A 27,697-nucleotide genomic window follows, 5' to 3' on the forward strand; every position below is an offset into this window, starting at 1 on the left:
CCCTCTCGTTGTTGTCTCGTATAAATTGGAAAATTGTTCTGGACACAATCAGTCTATTGCAGATTTTCCTACCAGTCACTCACTCTCTTCTGGAACAGAGTCTCGCTTCGCCTTTGAACCCATAAGTCCACGTTAATCAGGGTAAAGTGTCCCTAATAATAGCTCTGCTTCACTTACCATTACAATTACTCTCTGAAGACTGTCTCAGTGATCGATTGTTAATGATCTGGCGCGCTTTTCTCGGCCCCGACGCATCACGAGGTGGAAAGAATGTATTGATAAGTTTTTATTTCAATACAGCCATTGAGATGAACAGTCCAAAGTGTTACTAATTGTCGCTAATTAATATTCACATTGAAAATATTCGAATGACTCTCTCCTGGAGGTTCGTATGCCCAGACGTGATGCAGTGGATTTCGCGGAAAATTGGCCAGTATAAAAGCCAGCTATTGGCTGGAGAACATCTCAAACCATTTCTCACATTTTTAAGAAGAAGATCTATAGTGAATTGTGTTGGAAATAAATCTTCAAGATGGTAAAGTTTTGATCACATTTTGGAGACCGTTTATTGTGAAACAATGTCAATAGTGTGCATATTTTCCAGTGAATTTTCTTACAAGCAATCTATATTTTTAATAATTTCAAGTTGAATTTCACGACTTTTCGCTTAAATAACAATGTGATTCTTTTTATAACTCAACAGATGTCGAAACATCTTGACTCTTCCCCAAATGCCGGTATCAATAAGAATGTCCTGGCCAGGTACACGGACCTCCCGTGGCCTGAGGGCAAGATCCTCGCCACTTACATCTGGATTGATGGCACAGGCCAACATTTGAGGTGTAAAGATCGCACATTGGAGTTCATTCCCAAGTCGCCAAAGGGTAAGATCGCAAAATCACCTTAATAATTAATACGTAGTGCTGTGAAAATGGCAACTCGTTCAGCATAATTACACAGACACACGAGCAAGAGAGAATTTCCTCGCGAAGGCCACTTCACAATTTAGTTTCAAGTTCAGAATGCAGTTTCGTGTGACTGTTGGCATGATCAGAATGCTTTGTCCCACAACGGATGGGGTTTCCTTCAATTTCCACAGCGATCGCACGCAATTGACAACATTCTAATTGAATTTGTCAATTTGCTGAAGAATATTGCTAAATAGCACAGAATCTGGATAATTTCTGGTTAAATTTCCTAAAAACTCACTCCTAATTGATGTTAATAAACAAAGAAATATACATTTTTCACACATTCCCTATTTAGCAAAATACACAAGATCATTGGCACGGTTTCTTTACAACACCCGATCTCAATCGTGCAAAATGAGATCACTTCCAGTGCGATTGTATTACACAATTAATTCCATGATATCTTTTGATCCTCACATAGAACACAATATTTATTGGCTCAATTTAAACAACTCTTTTTATCAAATCAATCCCACTCGACATTTCCTAATTACTGATCATCGTCAGATTTGCCAATTTGGAACTACGACGGCAGCTCGACGTATCAGGCCAGTGGTCATAATTCCGACGTCTACCTCCATCCGGTGGCCATCTACAGGGATCCCTTCCGCCGTGGCAACAACATTCTGGTGCTCTGCGAGACCTACAATTTCGATGGAACTCCCACTGGTGAGATCACTAACCTTCTAATCTTTGCACGTGATCAATCACAACTATTTGTCAGATTCTGAAGAATTGTGACGGATCGAGCAATTTAGAATAGTTAATTGAATTTACCAATTTATTAAGGATGATTTCTTTGGGCCAATTAAAGTGGAGTGCAGAAAGTTTATCCTGAGCTTTTCTGAAATAATTTTCACATTTACGCCGTGGAGTGAAATACAGTCTTGAACATGAAAACTCAAGGAATTTCCGGGTTTGGTCTGAAGCTATAAATTATTAGAATTAGCTTTGAATAACATTGCAGAAAAATCTGCTTGAAATGTCCTTTAGACAGTGAAAAGCTTCTATATCTTCTGAACAAGTTTTCATTTAAGGGAAATTGATACACAACGGTGAAGTGAAGTTTATTTCAATTTTATTCCAAAAGATTTAGTATTGAAATAATTCGTACTGTGAAATATGAAAAAAAAAATCTTATTATTCGGACGAGGAACTGAATATATTTACGTAAAATAACTGCATTTTATGCTTGCAGCTTCCAACAAACGAGCAGATTGCGCCAAGACGGTGAAAGCGTGCGCCCACGAGGAACCCTGGTTCGGCATTGAGCAAGAGTACACGCTTCTGGACTACGATCAGAGACCTTTCGGCTGGCCCAAGAACGGCTTTCCTGGCCCACAGGGGCCCTATTATTGCGGTGTGGGTGCAGATAAGGTGTTCGCCCGTGACATCGTTGAGGCCCACTATCGGGCTTGCCTCTACACTGGCGTGAAGATTTGCGGCACGAATGCCGAAGTGATGCCCGCTCAGTGGGAATACCAAGTGGGCCCATGCGTAGGCATCAGTATCGGGGATGACCTGTGGATTTCGCGCTTTCTGCTGCACAGAATTGCTGAGGAGTTCGGTGTGGTTGCCACACTAGATCCCAAGCCCATGACGGGCGATTGGAATGGTGCTGGTGCCCACACGAACGTGTCCACAAAGACAATGCGCAATCCAGGAGGAATTGTGGCCATTGAGGCGGCCATCCAGAAGCTCTCGCAATGCCACGAGCGTCACATCAAGGCGTACGATCCACTCGGTGGGGAGGATAATATGCGTCGTCTGACAGGACGCCACGAGACGAGCTCTATTCATGACTTCAGCGCCGGAGTGGCTCATCGTGGGGCTTCTGTGAGGATTCCGCGTGGCGTGAACGACGAGAAATGCGGATACTTCGAGGATCGCCGGCCAAGTTCCAACTGTGACCCATACAGTGTGGTCAATGAAATCTTGAAGACCATCTGTCTGAACGAAGTATAATTCAGGACATCTTCCTTCGCGGGACTCTGTGATTTCTCTTTTATACTCTCTTCTTTTCCGCGCACGACACGCAGTCCTGGAAGATTACCAGTAGTGCAAGATTTCCTAGGCACCAATAAGCACTTGTTAGCGTTATTGCCTGTATCAATGATATTCGAGTGATTTTCCCAATAAATCAAGTTGTTAACACTAATATTTCAAAAAAAATTTTAGTCAGAATGTTCGGGCATTCCCGTTATTGATTCGAAATCAAAAACAGCTTTCTGTACCCACTCACCAGAGGACTCTTCTTCATGCAGTGCTATAAAAATCGATATATCGTGAAAGGTTTGCGTCTCGACTGCTGTCAGTGAGGTAAATAAAAAATATGGCTGCTCGCCCTAAATCTCCCCGTTCTCCAAAAACTCCCGACAGGGATGAGAGTATTTGGGATAAAATTGGTACTCTGGGCAGGAAGAAGAGGATCAAGGAAGGTAGGAACCCGTGATGTAGTAAAATCCCTAAAAACTTTGAGAGATGTTTGGCAAATTGAGTGTGAAAATTCGACTTCCATTTATGGTCAATGAACGAATTTTTCACATTTTTCTTATTTTCTTAGTGGATACCCCTATTTCCCAGTAAATTTTCATCTGTGCTGTTGTCAGAAACAGTTTTGTAGTGTGGTTAATGGGAAAACTAAAGAGTAAAGAGGAGATTTGAGGCGCTTGTGGTGCCCCGCCTACACGTTCATCATAACCAGATTACTCATCCAATACTTTTTCTTCCCAATCTGTTTTTGTGCAGTGCAAGAGGTTCAGGAGGAAGGAAAGCATGCCATCGATTCCCCAGGGAATCCCAATGCTCCCGTAATCCCAGCTGAGGACTACAACTTGAGTGACAATGAACAGAGGGCCATGATTCAGCCTCAATCCATGAATGATCCTGCTGTGAAGAAGCTCCTGGAAGTTCTCATCAATTGGATTAACGATGAGTTGGCGGATCAGCGGATCATTGTGAAGAATATCGAGGAAGACCTGTACGATGGCCAGGTTCTGCAGAAGCTGTGGGAAAAGCTCACTCATCGCAAACTGGACGTCCAGGAAGTGACTCAGTCTGAAGAAGGGCAGCGGCAGAAGTTGAAGATTGTCCTGCAGGCAGTCAATCATGTGAGTTCTCGTGGAGAGCTTCTTGCCAAGTCCTTGTCTTAACTTTGTTTTCCGATTGTAGACGTTGGGATTCCACCACAAGACGCCCAAATGGACCGTCGAGAGTGTCCATTCGAAGAATCTCGTGGCCATTCTACATCTCCTAGTGGCTCTGGTGCGCCACTTCAGAGCTCCCGTCCGCCTTCCGGACAATGTCTATGTGACTGTAGTGATTGTCCAGAAGAACGGCACGCAATTGACTGCACAGTGAGTACAAACATTTTTACTCCTCTGATTTGATAGTCAGATTTCAATATGATGCAGTTGAAATTTAAGCAGTTTTCGCCAACTGGACTGGGTTAATGATTTCGCGACGATGAATTTACAATTCGGATGTTACAAAATTTTACAAAATTACTAAGATTTACATAATATTTCTTGAATGATATGATTAAATTTGAATCCAGAAATTGGATACTCTGTACCAATATAGGGTGCAAGGCGCGAACAAACTTCCACAATAATATTAAAAGTCTTCATAGAGAGAAACTCAAAGGATGAATATTATGAAGACTTACCTCAGATTATTGTTCAGGATTGAATTCATCACGTTCCGAAATGACCTTAGAAATCTCAAGTCCGCAGTAGTTAAGCAAATCAATTGCTTATCAATTTCTTGCGACTGTAAACATAAAATACTCATTTGCAATCTGAAAGAGGCAATATTGCCAATTCATTATGAAAGCCATTCATTCATTCAATAGCTTTATCTTTGCCGATGTAAATATTGATTGTAACATTAATTAGCCGTGTTATTTATAGTTTGAGTGCTTTCAAATGCAGGAATTCGAGAGATTTTGATAGAGAAATTATTATTGATGATGTGTAATGCTAGATTTTTCATATAGAACATATGGAGATATAATAGAACAAGGGAATTACATTTTGTCTCTTTAATAGCAATTAGCAGTTAATGTAATGGCAGATTTTTAGTGATATTCTCTAATTTATGCCGACCTCAAAGTTATAACAGATGTGGTGACGAAATATTGTTGGCACAAGAGCTTTTCTGTGAGATTAAAGTTGTGTAAATATTATCTCAAGAGAAATGCATCACACGGAAGATAATGTGATTTATTCTCGTGTTTTGACATTATCTTTCTTAAGTAAATAGTAAAGATTTACAAATTCAAGTAATTTTTATCTAAATTGGACTGAATTTCTCAGGCGATATTCTTGGTATTTCTAAAAGTCTCAAAGTCAAGAGTGCTTGTTGAGATTCCACTCAAATCTCAATGATTAAATATTTGCGATACAGGCGAATTAGCCAAAATTTGTGTGCTCAGCTAATTAGAGAGAAAAGTTGTCTTTTCGCGTGGCATTTTGAGTATTATTGGCTGCAGTAACTTCTTAAGAGGAAATTACCTGCCCTTTGAGTTGGGAATTGAGGGTTCTCACACACATGATAGGGAGTGTTGTGCGAGAGATGCAATCAAGGGAGTTTCTCCTCTTGCAGAAAGTATCAGGAACAGTTGACGGCGCAGTACGACGATGTTGGCATGAGATGCGAACCGGATGCCTTCGACACTCTTTTTGATCATGTGCCTGATAAGCTGGCCGTCGTAAAGAGGGTGAGCAAAGCGAGTGTAGAATTTCATTCTAAAGGGGAAATTGAGCCTTTCTCTCCACTTCCCTGCAGTCGCTGGTGACTTTCGTGAATAAGCACCTCAACAAGCTGAACTTTGAGGTAGCAGACCTCAGCACGGACTTCCGCGACGGTGTGTACCTGTGCCTCTTGATGGGTGTTTTGGGGGGATTCTTCGTGCCGCTCTATGACTTCCACCTCACGCCAAAGGACACCGACCAAATGGTGCACAACGTGGCGTTTGCCTTTGAGCTGATGCAAGACGTGGGATTGCCAAAGCCCAAAGCGCGCCCCGAGGATATTGTCAACATGGACCTCAAGTCCACCTTGCGAGTGCTCTACAATCTCTTCACGCAGTACCGCAACATCTCTTAAAAAAGCGCCCTTCACCATCAGTACTCTAACCAGTCACTAAACGTCCCAACTAAATGTGCCTTGACGGAGGAAAATTGTAAATTTTTGTGCTTTTACATCTAATCTCTAATATATTGACGTGGTAACAAATTTCGACGCTTTGTTGTGAAAAAATGCGATTTCGCGCTGCTCCTCACTGAGAAGATGTACCCAAATTCACGAGCTCCTTTGAGATTATCTCGAAGATTGTGTCCAAAGTCACAGCCCAGGCAGTCTGCTGCACACCGTCCAGTTTGCAAGCTGCTGTCAGTATCTCAAGTACCACCTCTTTGAGCTCCTGCAACGAGAAAAGGAGACACAATTATATCAGTTAATAAATTGATTGCATCAAAACAATTTCTGGGAAGTCGATGCCTCGAAGATTTTGTTACATTGAATACAATATGAGCATTTTTTTTCCAAAAATTACTCACTACTACAGAGCAGATAAAATGTAGTGTAATCATTCGTGCAGTGGTCGAAACTAACTTCATAACACATGTTTACATACCGATCGAGCATTTTAGTAAAACTTGGAAGTTTTAAGTTGAGTCAAAGAGCTATCAAGAAGTTGATAGCTCTTTTAAAACCCTTTATGAGCTTCAGAAAATGCTTTCTTCGCGAAAATATACTTTAAAATGGATTGACAAGAGGAAATCAAGTAACAAATTGTACAACATTCATACTATTGAAATCATTGAAAATGTGGTGTTTCGGTAGATTGTTTTGTTAACTCACATCGAACGATTTTTGCTTAATGTTTCGTTTGAAGTGCGTCTTGGCGATCTCAGTCCAGGTTTCCACAAGAGTCGCCACAGGATCGGCAGTGTTGAAGGCATCAACTGATTTCTGGAATACTGTTGGGAGGAATGGTTTTAAGCTTAAAGTCCTGAATTTTGGGAATATTGAAACTAACCGGCTACTACACGTCCTGCGTGGCTCCTGAACATGACGCTCCCCTTGAGCTTCTCGCGCGGGACGTTGCGGAAGGGGAAGTAGGTCTGATTGTGCGGGTACTTCTCGAGGAAGCGCAAGAGAATTGCCTCTCCAGCATCCTCGGGTGCCTTCGCCACGGTCTCCCACGTGCTCTTGACGATTTCCACCTGCTCTGGCGTTAGACCCATCGTTCACGAGGTTTCTGCAACGAGGTCGACAGCATCGAGAATTAATTTCCGCCCCGGATCTCCCATCCGGATGTCTCGGGATGCCCTCCCGTTTGGGAGGGGCTCCCCATTGAATCGATGAGGTCAAATCTGTGACAATGTGAGGTGGAAAATGCGCTAAAATCACATGGAAAGCCGCTCATGAATTGGCGAATGCTAAATAATTATGAGAAGCACGTTCGTTGGGGGTGGAGTTGCCTGATTTCCTCAATTATTCCAGCTTCTCTCACGCTCACCACCCTATGAAATTTAATATTATGCCGTACGTGAAAATCATTTTCAAATATTATCTCCTGCGGGCTTTTACATAAATTCAACGCATGAAGAGTACTGTTGATTCTCTGTCACATTTCCCCGAGATTATTTATTGTATTTGCTCGGTAGCCTAATTAAAAATCCTCACTGTTTACACAAAACATTTACAGTCGCGCTCTCTTATCACACAAGTTTTTGGCGAACCCGAAAAGATTGCACGACGTGAGATATTCCGCCTCTAGAGATTATGGGATGAAAAAAAACTCAACAGCTCAGTAAACTGATTTAGAGTTTTTTTTTATCACAATCACCTTTTGTCCACTTAATTATCCACACGCGAGATATTGCGTAAAAACCACTTCGGACCGCCAGTCCAAGAGATCCAATGTCAGGTTCTTTGGCGACGCAGAGAATGACTCCTAATTGAATGACAATCGAGCAGAATTGTACTCACTCAACGGCACACGATGTGATGAGAGCAAAGGCCTGCAATCAACTGGTATTCCGTACGGCTGAGAAAGCTCCTTGACTTGATCAGCTCTCGTGGGCTCACATTTCGCGCATTTTATACACAAACACTCCTCTCCATTGCCTCTCTCGCGCCATGGGCCGGAATCCGATCTCATTTCTCTCGCACGGAGGCACAGCTCGGCATCCCGTGAAGCAGGGATGGGGTGCTTCCGTGTCGCCCTCGGGAGATGCAAATCAGCCATGAGACTTTTGTCTTTTCGCCACTTGTGGAAGATGAACCACATTGCTGCGAAAGTCCATCCAGTCCGACCCTCGAAGCTCGTTTTAGCGTGTCTTAAGAAAACAAATTGAGAGTCAACAGACAATAAAATAGGAATGGAATTCGTGTTGGGTTAGATATTCAGATAGACTAACCTCAGTTTTCAGTAGTTGAGCTTCTCTACGAAAACATGAAATAACATTTTATTGAAAATTAACAGGATTACATTGCCTCTTCCATAAGGCAAATAATGAGCAATATTCATTTTTATATACTTTTTTTTGATCTTTTTGTATCCACTAATAATGATTATGTGTGTTTTTCATCTAAAAATATCAATTGATAGCTGGGAAAATGAATCATTTTAGAGCATTTTTAAAGTCCTGAAACAAATTTATAAGGATATCAAACATTACTATTCTTCTATACTGTTGTAATTTCCCATTTGATTACTATATCAGTGACAATTTATCAAATTGTATCAATGAAAATTAATATGCGCCACACTGAGACAGGAGTTTCATCAGAAACATGACAGCGACCGCAAAAAAAGGTAACAATACAAATTAAGAGGTGAACAGGCGTCTTAATTGCGAGCGAATATTGGATTATTAGATGAGTGTCGTGAAGTTGTATGGGAATAATTAAAATAAATTGTTTTACGAGTGACACGCGACCTTAAAGGCTATCACTGTCCCTCTTACTGGTGTTTGATAAGCATAAGGTGTTACCAAAAGCCCATCATTGCCAATGGCGTGTTATTATTAGAAATTAGAAGATGGGACACACGTGTACAAGTTTGTTCCATTTTCGTGGGAAGATAATGGAAAATTTTGGTACACAAAGCCACTATCTTATGATGCAATGCAGTAAAAAACTCAAGCTGTGAGATGATCGTGCAATTTTTAGACACTGTTCTATTTGACTTTCTGGTCCTAATCTTTCAGAGTCAAAATGTTACTCAGCTCGTGCCCACCAAAAATGAACAATTTCATAAGACTCAAGGCGAATTTCTTAATTGCGATTAGAATTGAAGTCATCATTCATTTCGTGGAATGTGCTCTATTGAAATTCATATCAGCAGATGAACATTATTTATAAATATTGAGAGGTCAAGCAAGGACTGTGGAAATATTGTCACTCCTCTTTGCTACCACCGGAAGAAATACACAATATTTGGAATACAAATGACGTTAATTATTACATTTGGTATTCAAAGTGCGTGCGAAACAGCTGGATAAATTTTTGCAACATCCACTCGATGCTTTTAAATGAGACTCAATGGGCAATCAGTCGGCAAAAGTGCAAATTTTGATAATTTACTGAGGAAGATAGTCAGAAAGGAGTCAATTTTATTATCAAGAATTTTCTTGCGACTGTGACTATTTTTAAAATATATCGAACGCATCGAATTAACTCAATTCAGCGCAGAGAATAAACACATAAAACCTCTTTTGTTGTGTTTCACAGTAAAATAGCTTGAGTGTTTTGTTTCACACCATGGAATATTCGATTTAATGTCAATATTAATGGCTTTCTTAAATAATCACTACGTCAGTTGTACTATTGTTGTTGAAAAAAATTAATTTCAACCAATAATAGATTTTGTATTTTTTTCATTCATGAACGCAAATAAAAAATCTTAATAGGGAGTAAATTTCAAACTACAGAAATATGTATTCACTTTTTATTTATAGTCACACAAAAATGAGTATTTCATTGACACGTGAATGCCATTGTTGAAATAGAGATGAACACTCATTAAATCATTTTGTGCTGGTAATGTACACAGAAGTGATCATTTTTATGTCATTTTTTGCGGGATTGGTTTTACATCAACAAATTAATAAAAAAACAAGATTGTTTTAATTTTCTGAAAAAAGCTGAATACTAGTTATACCGGTATTTTTTTACACAATATGTTTTGATTACTTATAGGTAAAATTCTTTGTCTTTGATGGTAGTATTGAAATAGTTTATTGGAGCTTTATAAAACTATTCGGCTGTAGTGAAGACAATTTCTTATTTTATACATAACGAGATCTTTGGAACGCTTTGGCAGCATATTTCAATCTTAATTCCTTACACAATGTTCTGAAATCAATATCATTTGATATAGTGTGACCAATTATTCCGGTTGCTATTATTAATACAAATTGCTTTTTATTGCTTTTCCTTGGCGAGGTCAACAATCCACACCAATAAATGCTAATTTAATACAAGAGGACCGCAGAATCTCCTCAGCGGCGGGCAATCATGAGTAGTGTGGGAGGGTTTGAGAGAGTGATTAAAGAGTGAAGAACATCATGATACTCCCTCTCAAGCGTTTCAAGGTGGTCAAGTAGATGAAGGGCCGAATTGCGGGCATGAAGCAGTGGGCAATGGAGAGGTACTTAAGATACTGCGATGTGGGGTTGGCCAGGAATCTGAGGCTGTTGCTGTGGAGTGAGCAGAGGATGAAAGAGAGGGTGAGAACGAGGGCAAATACCAGAAGCTCCTTGACATTTTCCGCCAATTTGCACATCTTGAGGTCTAATTGGAAAGTTGTGAGCTTCACACCCACATTGATCACCCCACCCAGGAGACAGAGGGTGGGAATTGCCATTTGAAAGACAATCATCACAATAAACGGTAATGCTTCCAGCCCAGAAATGTGCATAGCGAGGGAGCAGCATGAATTGATTGTGTTCTCTGGGCTGTGAAGTGATAGGACATGCGGTAGGGCCATTGATGTGGCCAGCATCCATATGGTCACGGTGGGTAGAATGGCGGAAATGCTCCTCTTCATGCGATTGTAGTCAATTGTGAGTGTTCTCCGGGTCTTCACTTCACTTCCCGCGCTTTCGCCGTGACACTCATCCAGGGTGTGGAGCTGGGACTCTGTGTGGTGTCTCCGCTGCAGCTCCTTCAAGTGGTGACACACTGCGAGATTGTGCGTAGAGATTGCGTGAAAATTCACAGCTATAATTATGTATGTGATCGACGTTCCCGCCAGAATTTCTAACCCATAGGGAAGTTCACAGTGATTTTCCGGTAAAATCCACATTTTCAGCGGAAAAATCCATAGGGAAATGATGTCACACAGCACAAGTTGCAGAATAAAGCAGAACGTGCCTGAAAATATTTTGCGACTGTAATTTCATATGAATTTTTCCTGAATTTTCATCACTGACCACGCACTTTGACCCTCTTTAGAATCACAAAGAGCACAATTATGTTGAGTACGCCACCCACAATAAGAACAACAAGAGAGGAGAAGTAAGAAAGTCCCTCTTTGTCTTCGCACTGCGATGATTTCATGGCGACAAGCAAAAGTGTTCTGCGAGACATAGGAAATTATTTATGTTGCTCCGACTCTCCGCGAGACATGCGAAATATTTCCTAATGGCGCGAGAGAGAAAGATGGCATGAGAAAAAGAATACAAGAAGTTAACAGGGAGAGTGTGAATTCAATTGTAGTGTGGATGGATGCAACGTGAGAATTTAAGGGTTGAGAACATTGATCTTCGCAGTCACACTGGCGCTGGTATTTATTTCAAAGTCTTCAGAAGTTATTTTTAAATATTGTTGCAGAAAATTACGTAAATATCATATCATCATTTCAGCACATCCATTCTAAAAACAGTCAAATTCATAGAAAGCAAAGAGAATGAGAGAAAGGCAAAGAAGACACGACTGTGTCGATCTTCCAAGTGTTGAATTCGTACATTATGGTTTATTTGACTTCTGAAGGTTTGAGTAGAATTCCAGAGAATAAGTTATTTTTTGACGCTTATATGTAGGTATACATGTTATTATACTTTGCTACCACTCTGTAACCATTTACTGTGCATATTTATTGCAAATCTTAAGAATATCCCAGCCAACTTTATCAATGTGTTTTGAGAAGGACAAGATCAAGAATAATAATAATATTTTATAAACAATTATCTGCAAAATATAGTAAATTTAAAGTCCATAAATGCAATACGAGTGGTTAATTTTTGTTGCCGCCGCGTTAATTTTTGCTCACACCTCTGAGAAATTCACCACTTCGCTGACAGCGCCGCTGTCGTTCTTTTCAGCAAACTTCCGCCGCGTGTCTACATTGCTTCGTGAAGTTTTTCGCTAAAAATGGTTGTTAAGAAGGTAATTTCACACCTATTTCACCTAAAACATGCCACCTGGCCAACGTACTAACGATATCCGTGTTGCAGGGAGGACCCAAGGGACGCCCAGGCGGTAAACATAAGAAGAAGCGCGTGGGAAAGAAGGTTGCGCCTCCGCCCCTCGCGGTGAAGAAAGTTGAGCCCAAGAAGGTGACTAATCCACTGTTTGAGAAGCGCACCAAGAACTTCGGCATTGGTGAGTAGATAGAAACGGGATAAATAGTCGGAAGAAGGTGTATAAGGGCATGAAAACAACTAATGTGTGACATAACCTCAAACAGGCCAAAATGTGCAGCCCAAGAGGGATTTGGCCAGATTTGTGAAGTGGCCCAAGTACATTCGCATCCAGCGCCACAAATCGGTGCTGCAGAAACGCTTGAAGGTGCCTCCTCCGGTGAATCAGTTCACCCAGACGGCCGATAAGCAGACGGCGGTGCAGCTGTTCAAGTTGCTGGACAAGTACCGTCCGGAAAGTGAGCTGGCCAAGAAAATGCGCCTGAAGAATGCTGCCGAGGCCAAGGCTAAAGGTAAGGAAGCCCCGCCATCCAAGAAGCCGAACAGCATCCGCTCCGGAACGAACACGGTGACGAAGTTGGTGGAGCAGAAGAAAGCCTCGCTCGTGGTGATTGCTCACGATGTGGACCCCATTGAGGTGAGTCTCTTCAATCTCAATCTTCTTATCAACCTTTCCTCAATGATGAAAATAATTTCTTCACCTGAACCCTGGAGAAGCTGCAGTTTCGCCAGGGAATTCAAATGTTGCGAATTTGACCCTGAATCTCAATATATAATCTCAACAATATAATTTGGCTTCAGAGCTGAAGGATTAGTAACACAACTTTTCCTTGCTTTGCAGCTGGTTCTCTTCCTCCCGGCCTTGTGCCGCAAGATGGGCGTCCCGTACGTGATCGTGAAGGGTAAGGCTCGCCTGGGCGTTCTGGTGAGACGCAAGACCTGCACATGCGTCTGCCTGACTCAGGTTGATGGCAATGACCGCGTGACTCTTGGTAAACTCGTTGAAACCGTGAAAAATAACTACAATGAGCGGTACGACGAGATCAGGAAGCACTGGGGAGGAGGACTGCTCGGCTTCAAGAGCATCGCCCGCCAGAGGAAGTTGGAGAAGGCCAAGGCGCGTGAGTTGGCCCAGAAGCGCGCATAAACATGTATTGTCCCGAAATAAGGAAATACAAGAATGATAAGAAAATTGGATGAGCTTTCTTTCTTTATCCTGAGAATGATTTGCTGTTAACCCTCAACGTGACTGGGGAAAAGTCTATTTGAATGGTTATGGATAAACAAAGTACGTGTATTTGTATTTGGAGAAAAAAGAAGTTTTCCGCATATTTGCAGAAGAAATGATCATTTAAAAAATTTGAGGAAATCTAGTAGTTATGTTAATGCTTCAAAAATATTTTTATTACCACTGATTAGAGTATTTCTCAATTCAAGCTCTACGCTAGAGAAGCCTAGAGCATGTCTGTTCTGTCTTCCTGTAGAATTCTATTCGAGAGAATTTTCAGCGAAATTGTAATATTCGGGATTCTCGGATGGGAATAATATTCTGTCTCTTATTTACTGTCTGCAAGACGTATTCCTGGTGGAAACCAGCGGCGCTCCACGAGAGAGAAATTAAGAGCGGTGCCGATCGCACACGAGACTCAACTTTGAGTCAGTCTTCTTCGGGCTTTCGTGAGACTCGCGCGCATTCTCACTCCCTTTTCTTGTTGGCTCTTGTATTTATTTGTTGGCCCTCGAGAGCGGCTTAATTTGCCCCGAGGAGTGTTTAAGCCTCCAGGAGAATTTGTGAATATTGTGGCAATAATTGAGTTACGTAAGTGAGAAAAGTGCATGTCTTGCGGCGATGCAAGTGACAAAGAATGTGAGAAAGTTCATCAAGAATGTCCCAATATAGAATGCTGTCTCGAGTGGAGGTGCTCTTGGTGTTTCTGGGTGTCTTCGTGTTCTATTCCTTGGGGGCGAAACCCCATCAAACGGTTCGCGAAGTGGATTATCGCTATGAAAGGGTCAGTGATTTTAACAGTGGCAATGGCTGGGCTAAGAAGAAGCATGACAATGATCAGAAATCCGAGAAGGGTCAACGACAAAGGCACAACAAACATGGTAACTAGCACTTGAACAACCACCACATATTTTGCCATATAATCTTCTCATCATCCCAAGATCGGGAGATGATCACTGCACATCCACTTGAGATGCTACACTTCTCACTCTTCTTGCGCTTCATAGCGCGCGATGCGATCGCAAAACAGTATAGGGGAATTTGCAATATTTCATAACTTCTTGTGCTCACGCTTAAGGAGCGAGGAATCCTTGTAATCCAATTCGAAGAAAGGTGAAGAAGAGACACAGGGTGAATTTTCGGTATTGTCCAATGAAGAGTCGCCCACAAAGAATTCCAGTGCGCAAGCATGACCAAAAAGTGCGCCTCGTCAGCTACTTTACGGCCAAATGTGCGGCTGAAGAGTGAAAAATTGACGAAGGTACAAAATGAGTAATAATAGAAGGTAAATAAAACGCCTTCGGGTGTCTGTCTAGCCGGACCGTTTCGGAGAATTATCATCTCTTGGGAGTTGTTCACCATTGGCGAGGTGTGAGAATTATTGAAAGAGAAAATGAGAGTCAGGAATAGTAATGAAATATCTCACGGCTTCTGGAATTCAATGCAGAAATACATACATAAAGCCTGAGTCAGGAGTTCTTACATTTTATGTAAATCATAAGAAATTTCGCTTGCAAATGTTCAACAGATTGAACGTGTGTTTCCAATTAGAAATTCACCAAATGTTTGACAAATCACTTCCTCTAGAATTTGCACAGACTTTTAATAAAATGTGGTACAAAGCGTGGGAGACATATTTTCGAAGAATGCCACAATACTTCTTTCTTTGCTGTTAAATTTTTATGTTATGTACACACCCTTGAAGCAGAGTGTGTATATTTAAGTTCTTCAGAACCAACACGTATTTCACACAGCGTTTGAGGACATTTCTTGCTAAATCTCTACCTATTTTACCTGAAAAGAACACGGCGTTTTCGATAACTGCATTTTTTAATATTAATTAAATTAATATACGTTACTTATATTGAACATTTGTCAATGATTAACTATCAAAATACAAAGTGTATCAGATGTTGCAGCACATTTAAATTTAAAAGTCACTAAAATGTATTAAATGGAGAATGTAATCAACACTAGTTATATATTTCAAGTGTCAAAACGAAGCTTTTTTTACTCGCAAAGTAACCCAAATGTATGTATAAATTAACTCACTTTATTTGCTCAAGTTGAAGAGGCAATAAAATTCCAAATATTTCTCATTGATTTAACACAATATTATGAGAAATGATGTAGTGTGCGGGGCAGGATAATGATAAACCACTTTTAGCACTTATCCGTGGCAATTTGGCATCATATCTCGCCATCCTCTTTCACCATAGGGAGCATAAGACAAAATTTATTATTTGCGTGCCGATGTAATGTGCGTTAAAGCATTTTTCGATGGGGGACGAAGACGAAAATACACAAAATACCAATATCTTTGGCTCCTCCTTTCTTGGGATCCCAGCCTAAGAGTCGCTTTTCTTTTCTGCCGCCGAGCCGAATCTCAGGTGTAACCAATTTCTTAAAGGTCATTCCTTTGGGGCAGGAGTTTCGGGGCAAAAATGCAAGACTGTGCCGAGTGTGCGAAAGATAAATGGAATTCAGTAGCATTGTAGATAGTGATGCTGCACAGAGTGTCTTTGAGTAATGAGTCAATTTTTGAGGGACTCGTGAGGACAAGACATGAAAGGCAAGAGTAGAGAAATAAAGACAGAGTAAGAAATGTAAATAAACGATAAATTACTATTCGCCCAGTCTGTTTTCAATTTATAATTGCGCGAATGGAGATGATTGATTGTTCTTGTGTTATCTGCGAATGCGAATTGTTATTGAAAATAAATTGCCTATTATGGCACTTGGACAGTCTCACATAACTGAGCATATCGTGTTGATCTCGCGATAAGGGCGGTCCTATTCAGGCTGGCTGAAGATGAGCAAATAAGGACTGAGGCTCTGCAGAGTCTATGAAATTATGAGCCAACTGTTAATTGCCATCTCCGCGGTGGGTTGCCTATCGGATAATAATTTCCTCCTGTTGATATGTGCGCTTGCTGGTCAAAGTGGGATGTTTTGACGATATCTGTGAAGAATTAATGATTCAAGTCGATAATAAACACCTTCACTTGATAGCTTTTGAGACCTGTTGCAAATTCCAGCGGTGCTGAGGGACTTTCTATCCTCCGATTCACCAAATATTTCCAACCACTTGACAACAACCAGCTAAACAATTCTAGTAATTGTCGATTTCTTCTCCCTCCGCGCCCATGCCCATAAACATGAGAGCAAGAAGCCCAGAGATTGCCAGCATAATGATTGTCTGACTCTGCCTCTGCCAAAGATGGTTTCATCTCAGCAGACAACTGGCAATCACGGCGTGTCTGAAGAGGGAAGACTTGCCCCTGAGGAACTCCTCCAGAGCGCCATCCGCGAAGATGGCAAGCGAATGCCATATATAGCGTGTGGGGTGGTGTCTGGCTCCAGGGTGTTTTAACGTCAATTAATCGTCCACACTTGAGCTGCGATTTTATTGCGTGAAACACCAATATTTTTATGCTTCAACACATTAGTGGCGCTTCAAGAAGTGACCTATTATGGTGATGTGCTATTACCTATACTGTTAACAAATATATAATGCACGATGATTAAAGATAATTTATGCAAAACAGAACTCTCGATTGGGGTTCTTTTTTGTTGTACTCTTACCTTGTGTGAGATCTCGCGACTTTTCCTTCTTCGCCTTCGCGCCACTCCAGAAGCGTAAATCGTGCGAAATTCCCCACTGAGAATGGAGACATAAACTCTACAGAGATGCGCAGTGTGAATGACACACAATTCCATGTCGATGAGCTCAAATCAATTTCTCATATTGTACCAACTCACATTACACACTGAAATTGAAAAGGTGAATCTCTGAAAGCGTGGGCTCAAGTCATCAGTTTTGGAAATGCGGGAATTTATTTTTCAATTCATTTTTAACGCAATTAAATACTATTTTATGTACGATGTAAGCTTTTACAGCTGTTACACAAGTAAATGTTTTTTTTTTTTATTACCGAGATAACTCACTGAATGAAATAAAGATTCTTACACACCTGATGGCTAGGTTATTAACAAAATTGATTGAAATTGGGCAAAGTTTCTATAAATTTTATGTTTTGTTACTTAAAAATTCAAGAACTTAGTATCTATCCAGAATAGCCCCTTTCGTCGCTATGCCGTGCTTCTGGTGCTGCTTAAGAAGTGCAATCGCACTGTAAATCCTTAAAAATATTTATTACATTGGAAAATGTCATTCGTTCCGCTCTCCTATTTAGTCACAGATAAAGAAACTGTTCACCTTGCATGGAACAATTCTGGTGGTCTCTTGAGACAATCATAAACAGCTTTGATACGCTATTCACGTTTCCTCCCTGTTCCCCCTGAACTCCCCCTTGAACAAAAAAGAAGCACTCTAGTGCCGAGACAGGGCCAAATAGAGGAACATAGAAGCGAAGAAGGGAAGAATTTCCCGAAAATAACTTTAAAACGAGAAAAACATTTAAAAATTATGATAATGGCTCTTTGGCTGACTGGCTAAATGAATAATGGCATTTCTTTCTGTCAGGAACTTCTTTTCTTCTCTTCCACTCATCTTCTGTTCTTTCTCACATTTCCTACCTCTTCCTTTCTGCTCCCTAACAAATTTATTACATGCATGTTGAATTGTCAGGCGCGCCGAAAAGACTCAACAGGTAATACTCCGAAGCTGAGCGTTCATTATTAAGTGATTTGCTATCTGTACTGGTGAAAACAATCCCAAAAACACGCCGAAAAATACTCATTTGAGATTATAATTGTTCTCTTGCCCTGGGAATGTGCAATCGTAAGCATAACTTTCAATTTACTGGCGTATATACATGCATATTAGCAGATGTGCGCGCGCTTAAAGAGTGAAAAGAAAGAAGACTCTTTGACCATATGGATCACGAATTCTCTCAAACGTGCTAACATTTTGTGTATGTAAAATAAATATTGGGTGGAAAGAAGCAGAAGAAGGAGATTGAGTTAATTGATTAACCTTTCTCTCCCAACGCACTTTAAGTTCAAATTCTCAATTTAAGTGCGCGGTGTGTGGAAAAATATCACAGGAATGCCGTTAGAGCGCCATGGAATCACATGGGTAAGGTAAGAGATAGTGTGTTCAAGTCTTATTTATTTTATTACAACCATTGCCACTGACCATCGAGGCTCATGTTATGTTTTATTTACACACTTTGCATTCGGCCAAACTGGCACTTATGCCTTTCTATGCTTTTTCTCTGGTACTCTCTCGGTACATATTCATCTTGCTTGAATCTATGGTGAAAAGTTAACGATAATCACGCATTTTTCCAGTCAATATGGCCAACCTCTTCTCACCACTTTGATAACAATGGGGAAAGAATAGCCACGATAATTACAACTTCACGAATGAAATTTTTATGGCAAACTCCATCCGTGATAGCTCTGCAATTTAGTCTCAAAAAAGCAATATAATGTGAGCTAAATATGTGAATTAGAGGCAAATAATAACAGTGATTTTCTGCTCCCATAGACGAATATTTCTCATGAGATTCCCGAAAAATTGCCCAAAGGCTTTTGTAACTCATTTCCTATTCATCTTCTCTAAATATAGACTCATAAACACTTAATATACATTATATATAATTAGAAATATTTCACTAAAGCTCGCGCGAATAAATTGAAATTGATATTCAATTGCAAACTGAAACGTAATTGTTGTCTATGCCAATGCCAGGGAGATAACAGTTGAGGAGAGATGAAAGGATAAAAGAATGCGAGAAATGAAATCTCAATACAGTAAACGTGACACCAGGAACATTGCTTTTCATTGTGCAAAAATGTATGTTTTTCCACAATTGAACAATCTCGGTATTTCTCCAGACGAGATGCATCATATGGTCGTAGTACATATAGGCAATTGTACATAAATGCTAATTCAACAGAGGAAATGGGAAAGAAAGACAGAAGAACACCACAGAAGAAATTGTAAACAAGTTAAGAACTCTTTAAAGGAAACTCTTATTTATGCTACATCTAACACTTTCCCATGAAACGTCAACGTTGTTTTTTCTCTTCATTTCTCGAGAGTTTCTCTTTCACACCAGAAATCTTCATATTGTGGCTCCAAGGGCGCAGTGAATTCCTAATAATCACTTAGATTCAGTTTTTTTTTTTTTTATTTAATAATAAGAAACTCTGTTGTTCTTTGAATATCTGAGAAATCCAGCCTCTCTCGTGTTGCGCATAAATTGTTTTCAATCTATATATTTTTTTAGTCGCAAGAAGTGCACAATGAAAGCGTATATTTAGCAACAATGCAATCCACTTCGATTACCAAGTTCATATTTGCCTATCGCCAGCATCAATCATTGTTTGTTATTTATGCCTTCTCTCATCCACAGATGAACAAATTCAACTGCAAGTACTAACATTATAGCACATGCATATAATCTGCGCGTATTAGATATATCACCAGAACTTTGTGTTTTTTTTTCTAGAACGCATTGAAAATAAAAAAAAAAGATTTCTCTCGTTTTTCTGCTGAAATTGCAGAATATTTCTAAAAAAAAAATAATACAAATTGGGAATCGCCAAGTATTGTAGATAGCATGAACCTTTATTTTTCTTATAATTCAGCTCTTAAACTCAAAAGAGAATTTTGCCGTTTACCTAATTAATTTTACACTCTCTTTCGCACTTCAAAGTGAATGATAAGCAAGTGAGTAATGCCGCCAATTTTGAACCTTCACTTTTGTGACTCAATTTATCACGATTACGAGGTTTAATGTGTTAACAAATTGAAGAATGATGTTAATCCTTTGTCCGTTCCATAGATCAGAGTTCTTTCCGTTTCTTCTTCGTTTCTCCCCCACCAATATTTGATTGTAATCACCAAATTGAATCCTATTAAATATTTTTCTCATACTCTTCGACCGTCACTTTCTATCTTTTCGTGCCTCTTCGGGTTAGTTAAATTGAACGGTGTGTTTAGAAATGGCGCAGAGAACAAAAGAACCAAGAGGTATTGTTGAAGGATTTTAAAGTGGATCTGATAAAAATGCAGTGAAGTCCTTTCTCACCTTTTTAACTGGCCGACTTCACAACAGGGAGCCTTTTAACTTTTGTGATTCGAAGCGCCAATAGAATGTTCCCAATTTTTGTCAACTGTTGCAATCAACACTGCGTGAAAACCATAAATAATCCAATTGCAAAGTCGTCTCAAATGTTGTAATCAGTATCGGTGAAAGAGGCACGATTACAGTCCATGAATTACAGTCAATGGTTAATCTATCAGGCAGCAAGTCAACTTTTCAAGCGTTTTCCCTTCTCGGATTGTAACCCGTTCTGTTCAATTCAAATTATGCATCTCAGCATATTCGAAATTTGAGTGCAAGACATAGAAATAGAGTTGGAGCTCAATATGCATATTGGTGATCTTAGGAAAACAGTGAGCAACTTCTGCGATGCATTTCAATTTTCAGCAGTAATTTATCAACTGACATCGAGAGCTTTTATTCACCATATTAGCCAACATTGTGCAGAGAAGCTACGACTGAGGTTGGAATACATAATTGCGAAATTTGTATTTTTATGAGGATTTTTTGCAACATTTATCAAGAGATCTTCATCAGTGATATTTTATTCTTATGACCTTCGTTAGTTATGGTTTTACGGCACTGCTTTTATTTCGTTTCATTTGTGGCTGCTTTTAACTTTAAAGATCACTTTTTACTTTTGCAAATCTGTAGACAAAGTCTGTGCAGAAAATAAAAATTAATGACTTCCGCAAAATTGGTGGTTATTTAAGCACCATTGCGGCGTTTTGTATGTGATGAGAAGCAAACAAAGGGAGATTTCATAAAATATTTGGACGGAATCATAAAGTCTGCCCACAGAATGATGATCTATTAAACTATTTATTCCAGCTGTGATGAAGCGAAAACCCTCTTTATTTCTAGCGACAAGTAGTTGAGAAAATGAGTTGATTCCCTCCGGTTTCACAGTCCAATTTTTTTATTGAATAATTGCATCCAGTGGGATTTCTATAGCCGACACTCAAGCAAAATGATATAAAACTGAGTTTAGAAGCTTATCTTATGTTGTACAATTGTTCCAGCTCTGCGACTGCTGGCCGGGTTGTCGGATGAGAGTTCACAGAGCGGAGGATTGTGGCCTTCTGTCTTCAATGTCGCCCTGAAGGCATCGATTGCCGTGAATGCAACGTGTGGTCAAAATGGACGTGAAGAGTACTGCAAACTTGTCGATGCCCATCCAATGAAGTAAGATTCATACACCCCTTAACATCTCAATTCACGCGGTGAGAAAGTGCCAGGGTATAATTTCTCTCTCATTTTGCACACCCTTTCCAGAGTTCGTGGATCGCAGTGCGGCATTTGCGACGCCAAGAGCCCGGATCAGGAGAAGAGACACCCAATTACTCATGCCATTGACAAGAGCAGCAGATGGTGGCAAAGTCCCACACTCAGCAATGGACCACAGTACGAGCAAGTAACAATTACACTGGATCTTGGACAGGTGAGTACATCAAAGTACAGACAATTGCACGCATTTGTGCAGTGAGGAATCTAATCGGGGAAATTTAAATCGTTCACGAGTTGGGGAGAAATGAGAGTTGAAATGCGTCATTTGCTGCCCTTTATCGTGTCAATCAATTTCCATTTGGCGACCACAACATCTAACCACAATTCCCAGGTGGCACGCCGATGGAATTGTGATGTTCTTGCTGGGTTATGCGATACCTTCAGTGCGGTACCACAAACGGAAATCGTGAATAGCTCGCATAATAATCTGAAAAAAAGAACATGCCAGAATAGGATTTTTGGGTGAAATTTTTATTATTTCTGCACTGAATGTTTGTGTGAATTTGAAATAATGATAGAGTTTCGTACACAAAGTTTTGCCGATAATTGGAATTGTTTTAAGTTTCACTTTTCATGTTTCTAATTTAGCAGTAGCAATAGAGTCATAAATATGCTTGTCATCTACAAGCATAGAATAAATTGAATTACATGTTAACATGGAGTTGAACAACGAAAATGTTGCACTCGTCATTTATTGTAAAGTTCAACTTTTTCACTTTTCAAGTGATGATTGATCGTCTTACCCTTTTTCTCCTTAATGTTAGAAGTCGTCAATGGAAAAGCAATCTCTCAGCAGTAATGACGAAAGATCGTATTCTGAAGTTTCTTTCCACAAATATTGTTTCAGCTAATTGTAGAGTTATAACTTCTCCCCATTTAATAGTTATTGCCCCTTTTTCTGCATCAGCATTCCTCAAGTGTTACTTGAGTGACTGAATGAAGCTTGAATTAACATTCTCTGTACTATAACAATTTGTTAATTGAGGAGAGCTCTCAAGACGATATGAAGTGAGGACAGTTTGTTGGCACAATGGACTTATGATTGGAGATTTCTCCCACGAAACGCCATGAGTCGCAGTCATAAAATGCGGAGATATTTTTGTAAAAGTGTTTATTTGATCCCTTTGTTGGCGCGAGATCGGAGGGATAGCATGAGTTATGGTATTGCATTTAAATTGCACTTTGTGGCTAATCTTTGGCGGAATGACTTATTGGTGGGAAATGGTGCGTGCATGGTAAGGATTGAGTGAGGACGGGAATGCCACGGTCATGGGGTTTGCTGACGAATATCATAGAGAACCGGAAGGAGGCGTGATGAAATGTCATGATCATCATCATCGGCGAGGCGACGTCGCCATGCGATGGAATGAAAGGGAAGTGTATTTTGGTCGCAAATAGATCACGCATTATAATTGCTCAAAGGGTATTTAAGTATGGCGTAAATAATAGTTGCACAGTTGCCTTCAATGCTTATATATTTAATGCTCTTTTCACTGAAGACGCCCGTCGACCGTCTCATCGATGGTCGGGAAAGACTTTGTCCAGAAGAGTAGTGAGTGTGTTCCGATCTAAAAATAGGATGAATATACGCGGAGAAGGATGAAAAGAGAGACATCAAGAATATATCCAGAGATTAGATGAAAAAATATACACGGAGAAGGTGATACAGTACTAAACGGCAAAATCAAATGTTAGACAGTGAATCTTTTGTATATATTTGGCGTTTAGCATCCTATAAACACATATTGGATGGGGGAATTATTGGACAAGGCACACGCCACAATTCAATGATCTGATCGTGTATTTCTTCCTCAAATGATCTCGTGCCTCGGCACATCTGACTGCCGTTTAATTGATGTGCTCTGGCTGTTTTGAAATGTGATGACACTCAAGATACACAACACCCAATCATTTATCCTCAATGTGCTGTGCCAAAGAAGTATGTTTGAAGAATTTTGTCGAGAAATTCCATTGTCTGGATGCTCATGTTAGATGTAGAGACTTTATGTGGATGTCTTCTTGTAGAATCGCAATCACTTTACAACACCCTCACCTCAAGGGATTATGGAACCAAATAAATTCATAGGATTCTCCAATATCGTGTTAGAATTACGACCACAAGAATCGTTGTTGAGAATATACAAATAGTGGCAAAAGGCCGGATGATTCATGTGAGTGCAAAAAGCGCGTGCGACAGAATGAATGTATTTTTAGATACAAGACTGCAAAAAGAATAAAGGGGAAGATTTTCCTTTCGTTGATGCTATTTTTGACAGAAAATGTGATGTGATTTGTCATCACGAGACTTTTTCATGCATATTAAGTCGCGATATTCAAGTTTAGCGACCTTCGTGGGGTGTGAAGAGAGATTTATTTTTAATAAATTGTTTCAATTTCTGTTAGGGTGGGTGCAAGAATAGATGACAGAGAATTGTGATCGTTAATTGGGGGAACTTTTTAGTTGTTGATTTATTTTAGCGACAAAAATGTTATTTGGGTTAATTACTATTTTGAAAGGTAACTCGTTAATGGCTATGGGTACTTTTTTTTTAAATTTATGAGCCCCAAATAAAAAGAAGAGAAGATGTTCAGAGCTCGAAAGAACATCATAGATTGCAAAATTTCGTATAAAGACAATCTTAATAATCTTCTTAATAAGAAACTTTACGCATTATGTTTTTTTGCGTTTGCATGTCTTTTCTTCTTTCATTTTTGGTTTCTTTCGATTTAGATTATTGGAAAACCTGGTGTATCAGAAAGGTTTCCAGCAATGAAAATACATATCGTCCGTTTGCAATAAATATGAAAATCGCTTTCAAAGCACTTCGTTGTGTGAATTGAGTGTTAAATAGAAAAAAAGACTCGTGAAAACTTGGTTGTTTATGTTATAAGCTATGAGAGAGATTAATCGATTCTTCTGCAGAACCTCCTCGTGTTGGATCAAACATGATAAGAATTGAGCATTGTTTTCGTACGATTTGTTGAATACATTCCAAAATCTCGCCAGAGTGAATAAAGCAAATTGGAGTTGTAAACAATCAATGATTGATCGATGCAAGAATTAATTTTACCCCAGGGCCAATGGACCCATCTTTCGCATCGTGTATACAAACTGCATAATTGGCTGTTGAGGACCACACAAGAATACATGATCATGTTGATAGCATTTCAGCGAATATCGAAGAAAGTGCGCGTTTTTTCGGTGTCAAAAGTGAGAAAACCGCGTGATTTTGTGGGTGTTTTTGCGGATGAAATTGAATGTTGAATAGCAGAAATTGAATTTAGGGATTCCTTATTTATCCATGGCAGAGATCCATTGTATACAAGGGTAAACGAGTGAGCGAAAAAGGATTTTATAGTGTGTATTTTATTGCTTCCACAGCAGAAGGCAATTCTTTGAACCAAAAATGGTACCGTTCAAGACAAAAGTCTCTCGAGTCTGGCGAGACTTCACTTTCTGATGGATGAGATGGTTTAAAATGTTTCGCATGCGAGATTATTACCTAAAAGATAATTTAATGTAAGGAGTATTTAAATCCTCATTATCCATCGTGAGACATCCTGAGAGATTGCAATTCAGGCAATATTGAATAACAAGAGGTCAGAGAAACATGATGGCAAACAATGGACTTTAGTTGCTCTACATAAAATTGCAATGCGCGGTTTTTCTTCCTGTCGATCGTCTCTGAATTAATGAAATGCCCTGCAAACCGGAATGTGACTCAGTGCCAAAGGCGATGGAAAGCGAAAAGGTATTCCGCGATGGTTTCCCATCAGCGATTGTCACTATATGTTGAAATTCAGCAGCTCAACGAAGAAATCATCTGCCTTTTATGGGATCTCCCAGACCAACAAGAGTCACTCTTTTCTGCTCAGGAGGATTGAAAGTCAGAAAGGGAGTCTCTTGGGCATGATGGATTGCGGTGTTCATATGGTAAAAATCATCAGTGTGATTTACTGGCTGAGTCTCTGGACTTAATGCGATTATCGCGAAATTGAGACTCTCAATCAGTTTTATTGGAGTGAAAATTATGGTCTAGTTAAGGACTCCGGGCTGGAATAATTTACTGTGCTATCAGATGCCATAATATGTGGGAAACTGAGACGTTTTTTTAACCATTAAATTATATCCGTGATGCTCGCAAAGAGTGCAACTTGTTGCTAAGGAAAAATTCCTGAGATTGCCCTTAAAAGGGGGCCAACATTGGAGAATTCTTGTTGCTGCGGCCTTTTCGGATGCTGAAGAAAAACGCACGATTTCAAAATGTGCTCCATGTTGGCTGGGAAACAATAACATTCCACACATGCTACCTAAATTGCAATCGTTGGCCATTTATGGGTGGGTGGAATGGTTGCTAATGGGCTGATGAGGTGAATAAACACGAGCATCAATAAAACATACATAGCAGTGAGAGCGTAATTCGAGAGAGATTCTTTTCTGGATTACTTTTTGGCAATCTCAGTAAGATTCTCAATAAACCTTATGCTTTTTCAAATTAACTTTTATGCGTGATCAATTTTAAGAGGCCCATCGAATAATGACAATTAATACTGTAGAAAGAACGAATCTGTCGGAAATGATAACTTTCCGCTCGTTGAGAAGTTGTATCATAAATTTGTTGCTCCTGCTGTTAAGAGAATGTATTTCTCGCAATTGAATTGGTTATTGGTTTCCTAGTGAATTTATTGAGTGTTTTTTTGGAGCTTTCTAATGAAAGACTCAGGCAACGAACCTGTAATATAATCTCGTATATTGCCTTGATTAATTCGTCATTTAGGGCGAGGACTAGAGATGACCCACCTCATATTAATTGATGACCAGATACGAAGATGAACATCAATTGTTGTGATGTCTCAAGAGCCACGAGAGCCACAGTTACGGGAGGTTTTCCCACTTGAGTCGGCATGTAAAGCAATGGACAAAAGAGAAGACAAAACATTTTGTTCACACAAAGATTGGAGAACACGAGGTGGAGGAAATCACAAGAAGCAAAGACAAATAATGCATCTTCTTTTGCCCCTCTTCTTCGGTTTCTCTCTTACTCTTGAGCATCACGCGCTGAGTGCCATCAAAATATTTGTGAGAAGACAGTTTGACTGGTAAATAATTGCAATTGACATTGGGATAGAATAGGGAATTGAAGCAATTGAATCGCATACCAGTAACTCGTGATGGTTTGGTAAGGCTGACTTATGTTTTCTTCTGTACTGAATTCCAGGTCTATCAAGTGCTGTATCTCATGATCCGGGCGGGAATCTCCCCACGGCCGGCAGCGTGGATCTGGGAAAGATCACTGGATGGTGAGAACTACGCTGCCTGGCAATACTTTGCTTCCTCCGTATACGAGTGCGAGCACCAGTTTGGGATGCCCGGCCACACTGGCAAATATGTCTTCCAGGAAGACACGGAAGTGATCTGCTCCACACAGTTCGGAAAGGTTCTTCCACTAGAGAACGGCGAGATCCATGTATCGCTGATAAATGGACGACCAGGAGCAAATTCCTCGTCAGCTGAGCTTCTAGACTTCTCAATGGCGCGATATATTCGACTGCGTTTCATGAGGATGCATTCAACGGTCAAGGCAGGATCGGTGGAATGGCAGCTGGATGACAAGGGAATGGCCAAGAGAAGTTTTTACTCCGTCAAATCCATTCGCATCGGCGGACGATGCGTTTGCTCAGGACATGGCAATCAGTGTCACAACACAAATCCAGATGATGTAAGTTTCACCTCAACTTTTAACTTTCTATGAA

The 27,697-nt window shown here is 40.0% G+C and overlaps 5 protein-coding genes across 7 annotated transcripts in view; 4 read left to right on the forward strand and 1 right to left on the reverse strand.

Moving 5' to 3' along the window:
• Window positions 1-30: 30 nt before the first annotated feature.
• LOC132263534 (glutamine synthetase 2 cytoplasmic) lies at window positions 31-3,127 on the forward strand. 2 transcript variants are annotated; one of them, XM_059763332.1, is made up of 4 exons: window positions 31-141; window positions 704-884; window positions 1,479-1,640; window positions 2,170-3,127. In XM_059763332.1, exons 2-4 carry the CDS (start codon window positions 704-706, stop codon window positions 2,934-2,936), a joined length of 1,110 nt encoding a protein of 369 aa, XP_059619315.1. In that variant the 5' UTR covers window positions 31-141; the 3' UTR covers window positions 2,937-3,127. The 2 variants fall into 2 exon arrangements, with proteins under 2 accessions (XP_059619315.1, XP_059619314.1); XM_059763331.1 differs by lacking the exon at window positions 31-141 and adding an exon at window positions 377-535.
• A 142-nt stretch (window positions 3,128-3,269) lies between these two features.
• LOC132262566 (beta-parvin) lies at window positions 3,270-6,082 on the forward strand. Its single transcript, XM_059761864.1, has 5 exons — window positions 3,270-3,409; window positions 3,720-4,081; window positions 4,143-4,327; window positions 5,577-5,691; window positions 5,760-6,082. The coding sequence occupies exons 1-5, from the start codon at window positions 3,304-3,306 to the stop codon at window positions 6,078-6,080; spliced, it is 1,089 nt and encodes a 362-aa protein (XP_059617847.1). The 5' UTR covers window positions 3,270-3,303; the 3' UTR covers window positions 6,081-6,082.
• A 147-nt stretch (window positions 6,083-6,229) lies between these two features.
• Window positions 6,230-8,053, reverse strand: LOC132262567 (globin CTT-VI-like). 2 transcript variants are annotated; one of them, XM_059761866.1, is made up of 4 exons: window positions 7,971-8,053; window positions 7,015-7,236; window positions 6,837-6,955; window positions 6,230-6,396 (listed from the first exon to the last, which is right to left on the reverse strand). In XM_059761866.1, exons 2-4 carry the CDS (start codon window positions 7,220-7,222, stop codon window positions 6,253-6,255), a joined length of 471 nt encoding a protein of 156 aa, XP_059617849.1. In that variant the 5' UTR covers window positions 7,223-7,236; window positions 7,971-8,053; the 3' UTR covers window positions 6,230-6,252. The 2 variants fall into 2 exon arrangements, with proteins under 2 accessions (XP_059617849.1, XP_059617848.1); XM_059761865.1 differs by lacking the exon at window positions 7,971-8,053 and adding an exon at window positions 7,828-7,934.
• Window positions 8,054-12,249: 4,196 nt separating this feature from the next.
• LOC132262308 (large ribosomal subunit protein eL8) lies at window positions 12,250-13,604 on the forward strand. Its single transcript, XM_059761539.1, has 4 exons — window positions 12,250-12,374; window positions 12,443-12,590; window positions 12,676-13,046; window positions 13,251-13,604. Exons 1-4 carry the CDS (start codon window positions 12,360-12,362, stop codon window positions 13,554-13,556), a joined length of 840 nt encoding a protein of 279 aa, XP_059617522.1. The 5' UTR covers window positions 12,250-12,359; the 3' UTR covers window positions 13,557-13,604.
• Window positions 13,605-14,149: 545 nt separating this feature from the next.
• LOC132262555 (laminin subunit alpha lam-3) overlaps window positions 14,150-27,697 on the forward strand; it is a 37,751-nt gene continuing 24,203 nt past the window's right edge. The window contains exons 1-4 of the mRNA XM_059761850.1: window positions 14,150-14,518; window positions 21,679-21,841; window positions 21,932-22,097; window positions 27,163-27,667. Of these exons, the coding sequence (XP_059617833.1) occupies window positions 14,296-14,518; window positions 21,679-21,841; window positions 21,932-22,097; window positions 27,163-27,667 (1,057 nt within the window). The 5' untranslated portion in view covers window positions 14,150-14,295. The remainder of the gene's footprint in view (window positions 14,519-21,678; window positions 21,842-21,931; window positions 22,098-27,162; window positions 27,668-27,697) is intronic.

This window comes from Phlebotomus argentipes, unplaced genomic scaffold (genome assembly GCF_947086385.1).
Source record: "Phlebotomus argentipes unplaced genomic scaffold, Phlebotomus argentipes genome assembly contig_15, whole genome shotgun sequence".
Lineage (NCBI taxonomy): Eukaryota > Metazoa > Arthropoda > Insecta > Diptera > Psychodidae > Phlebotomus > Phlebotomus argentipes.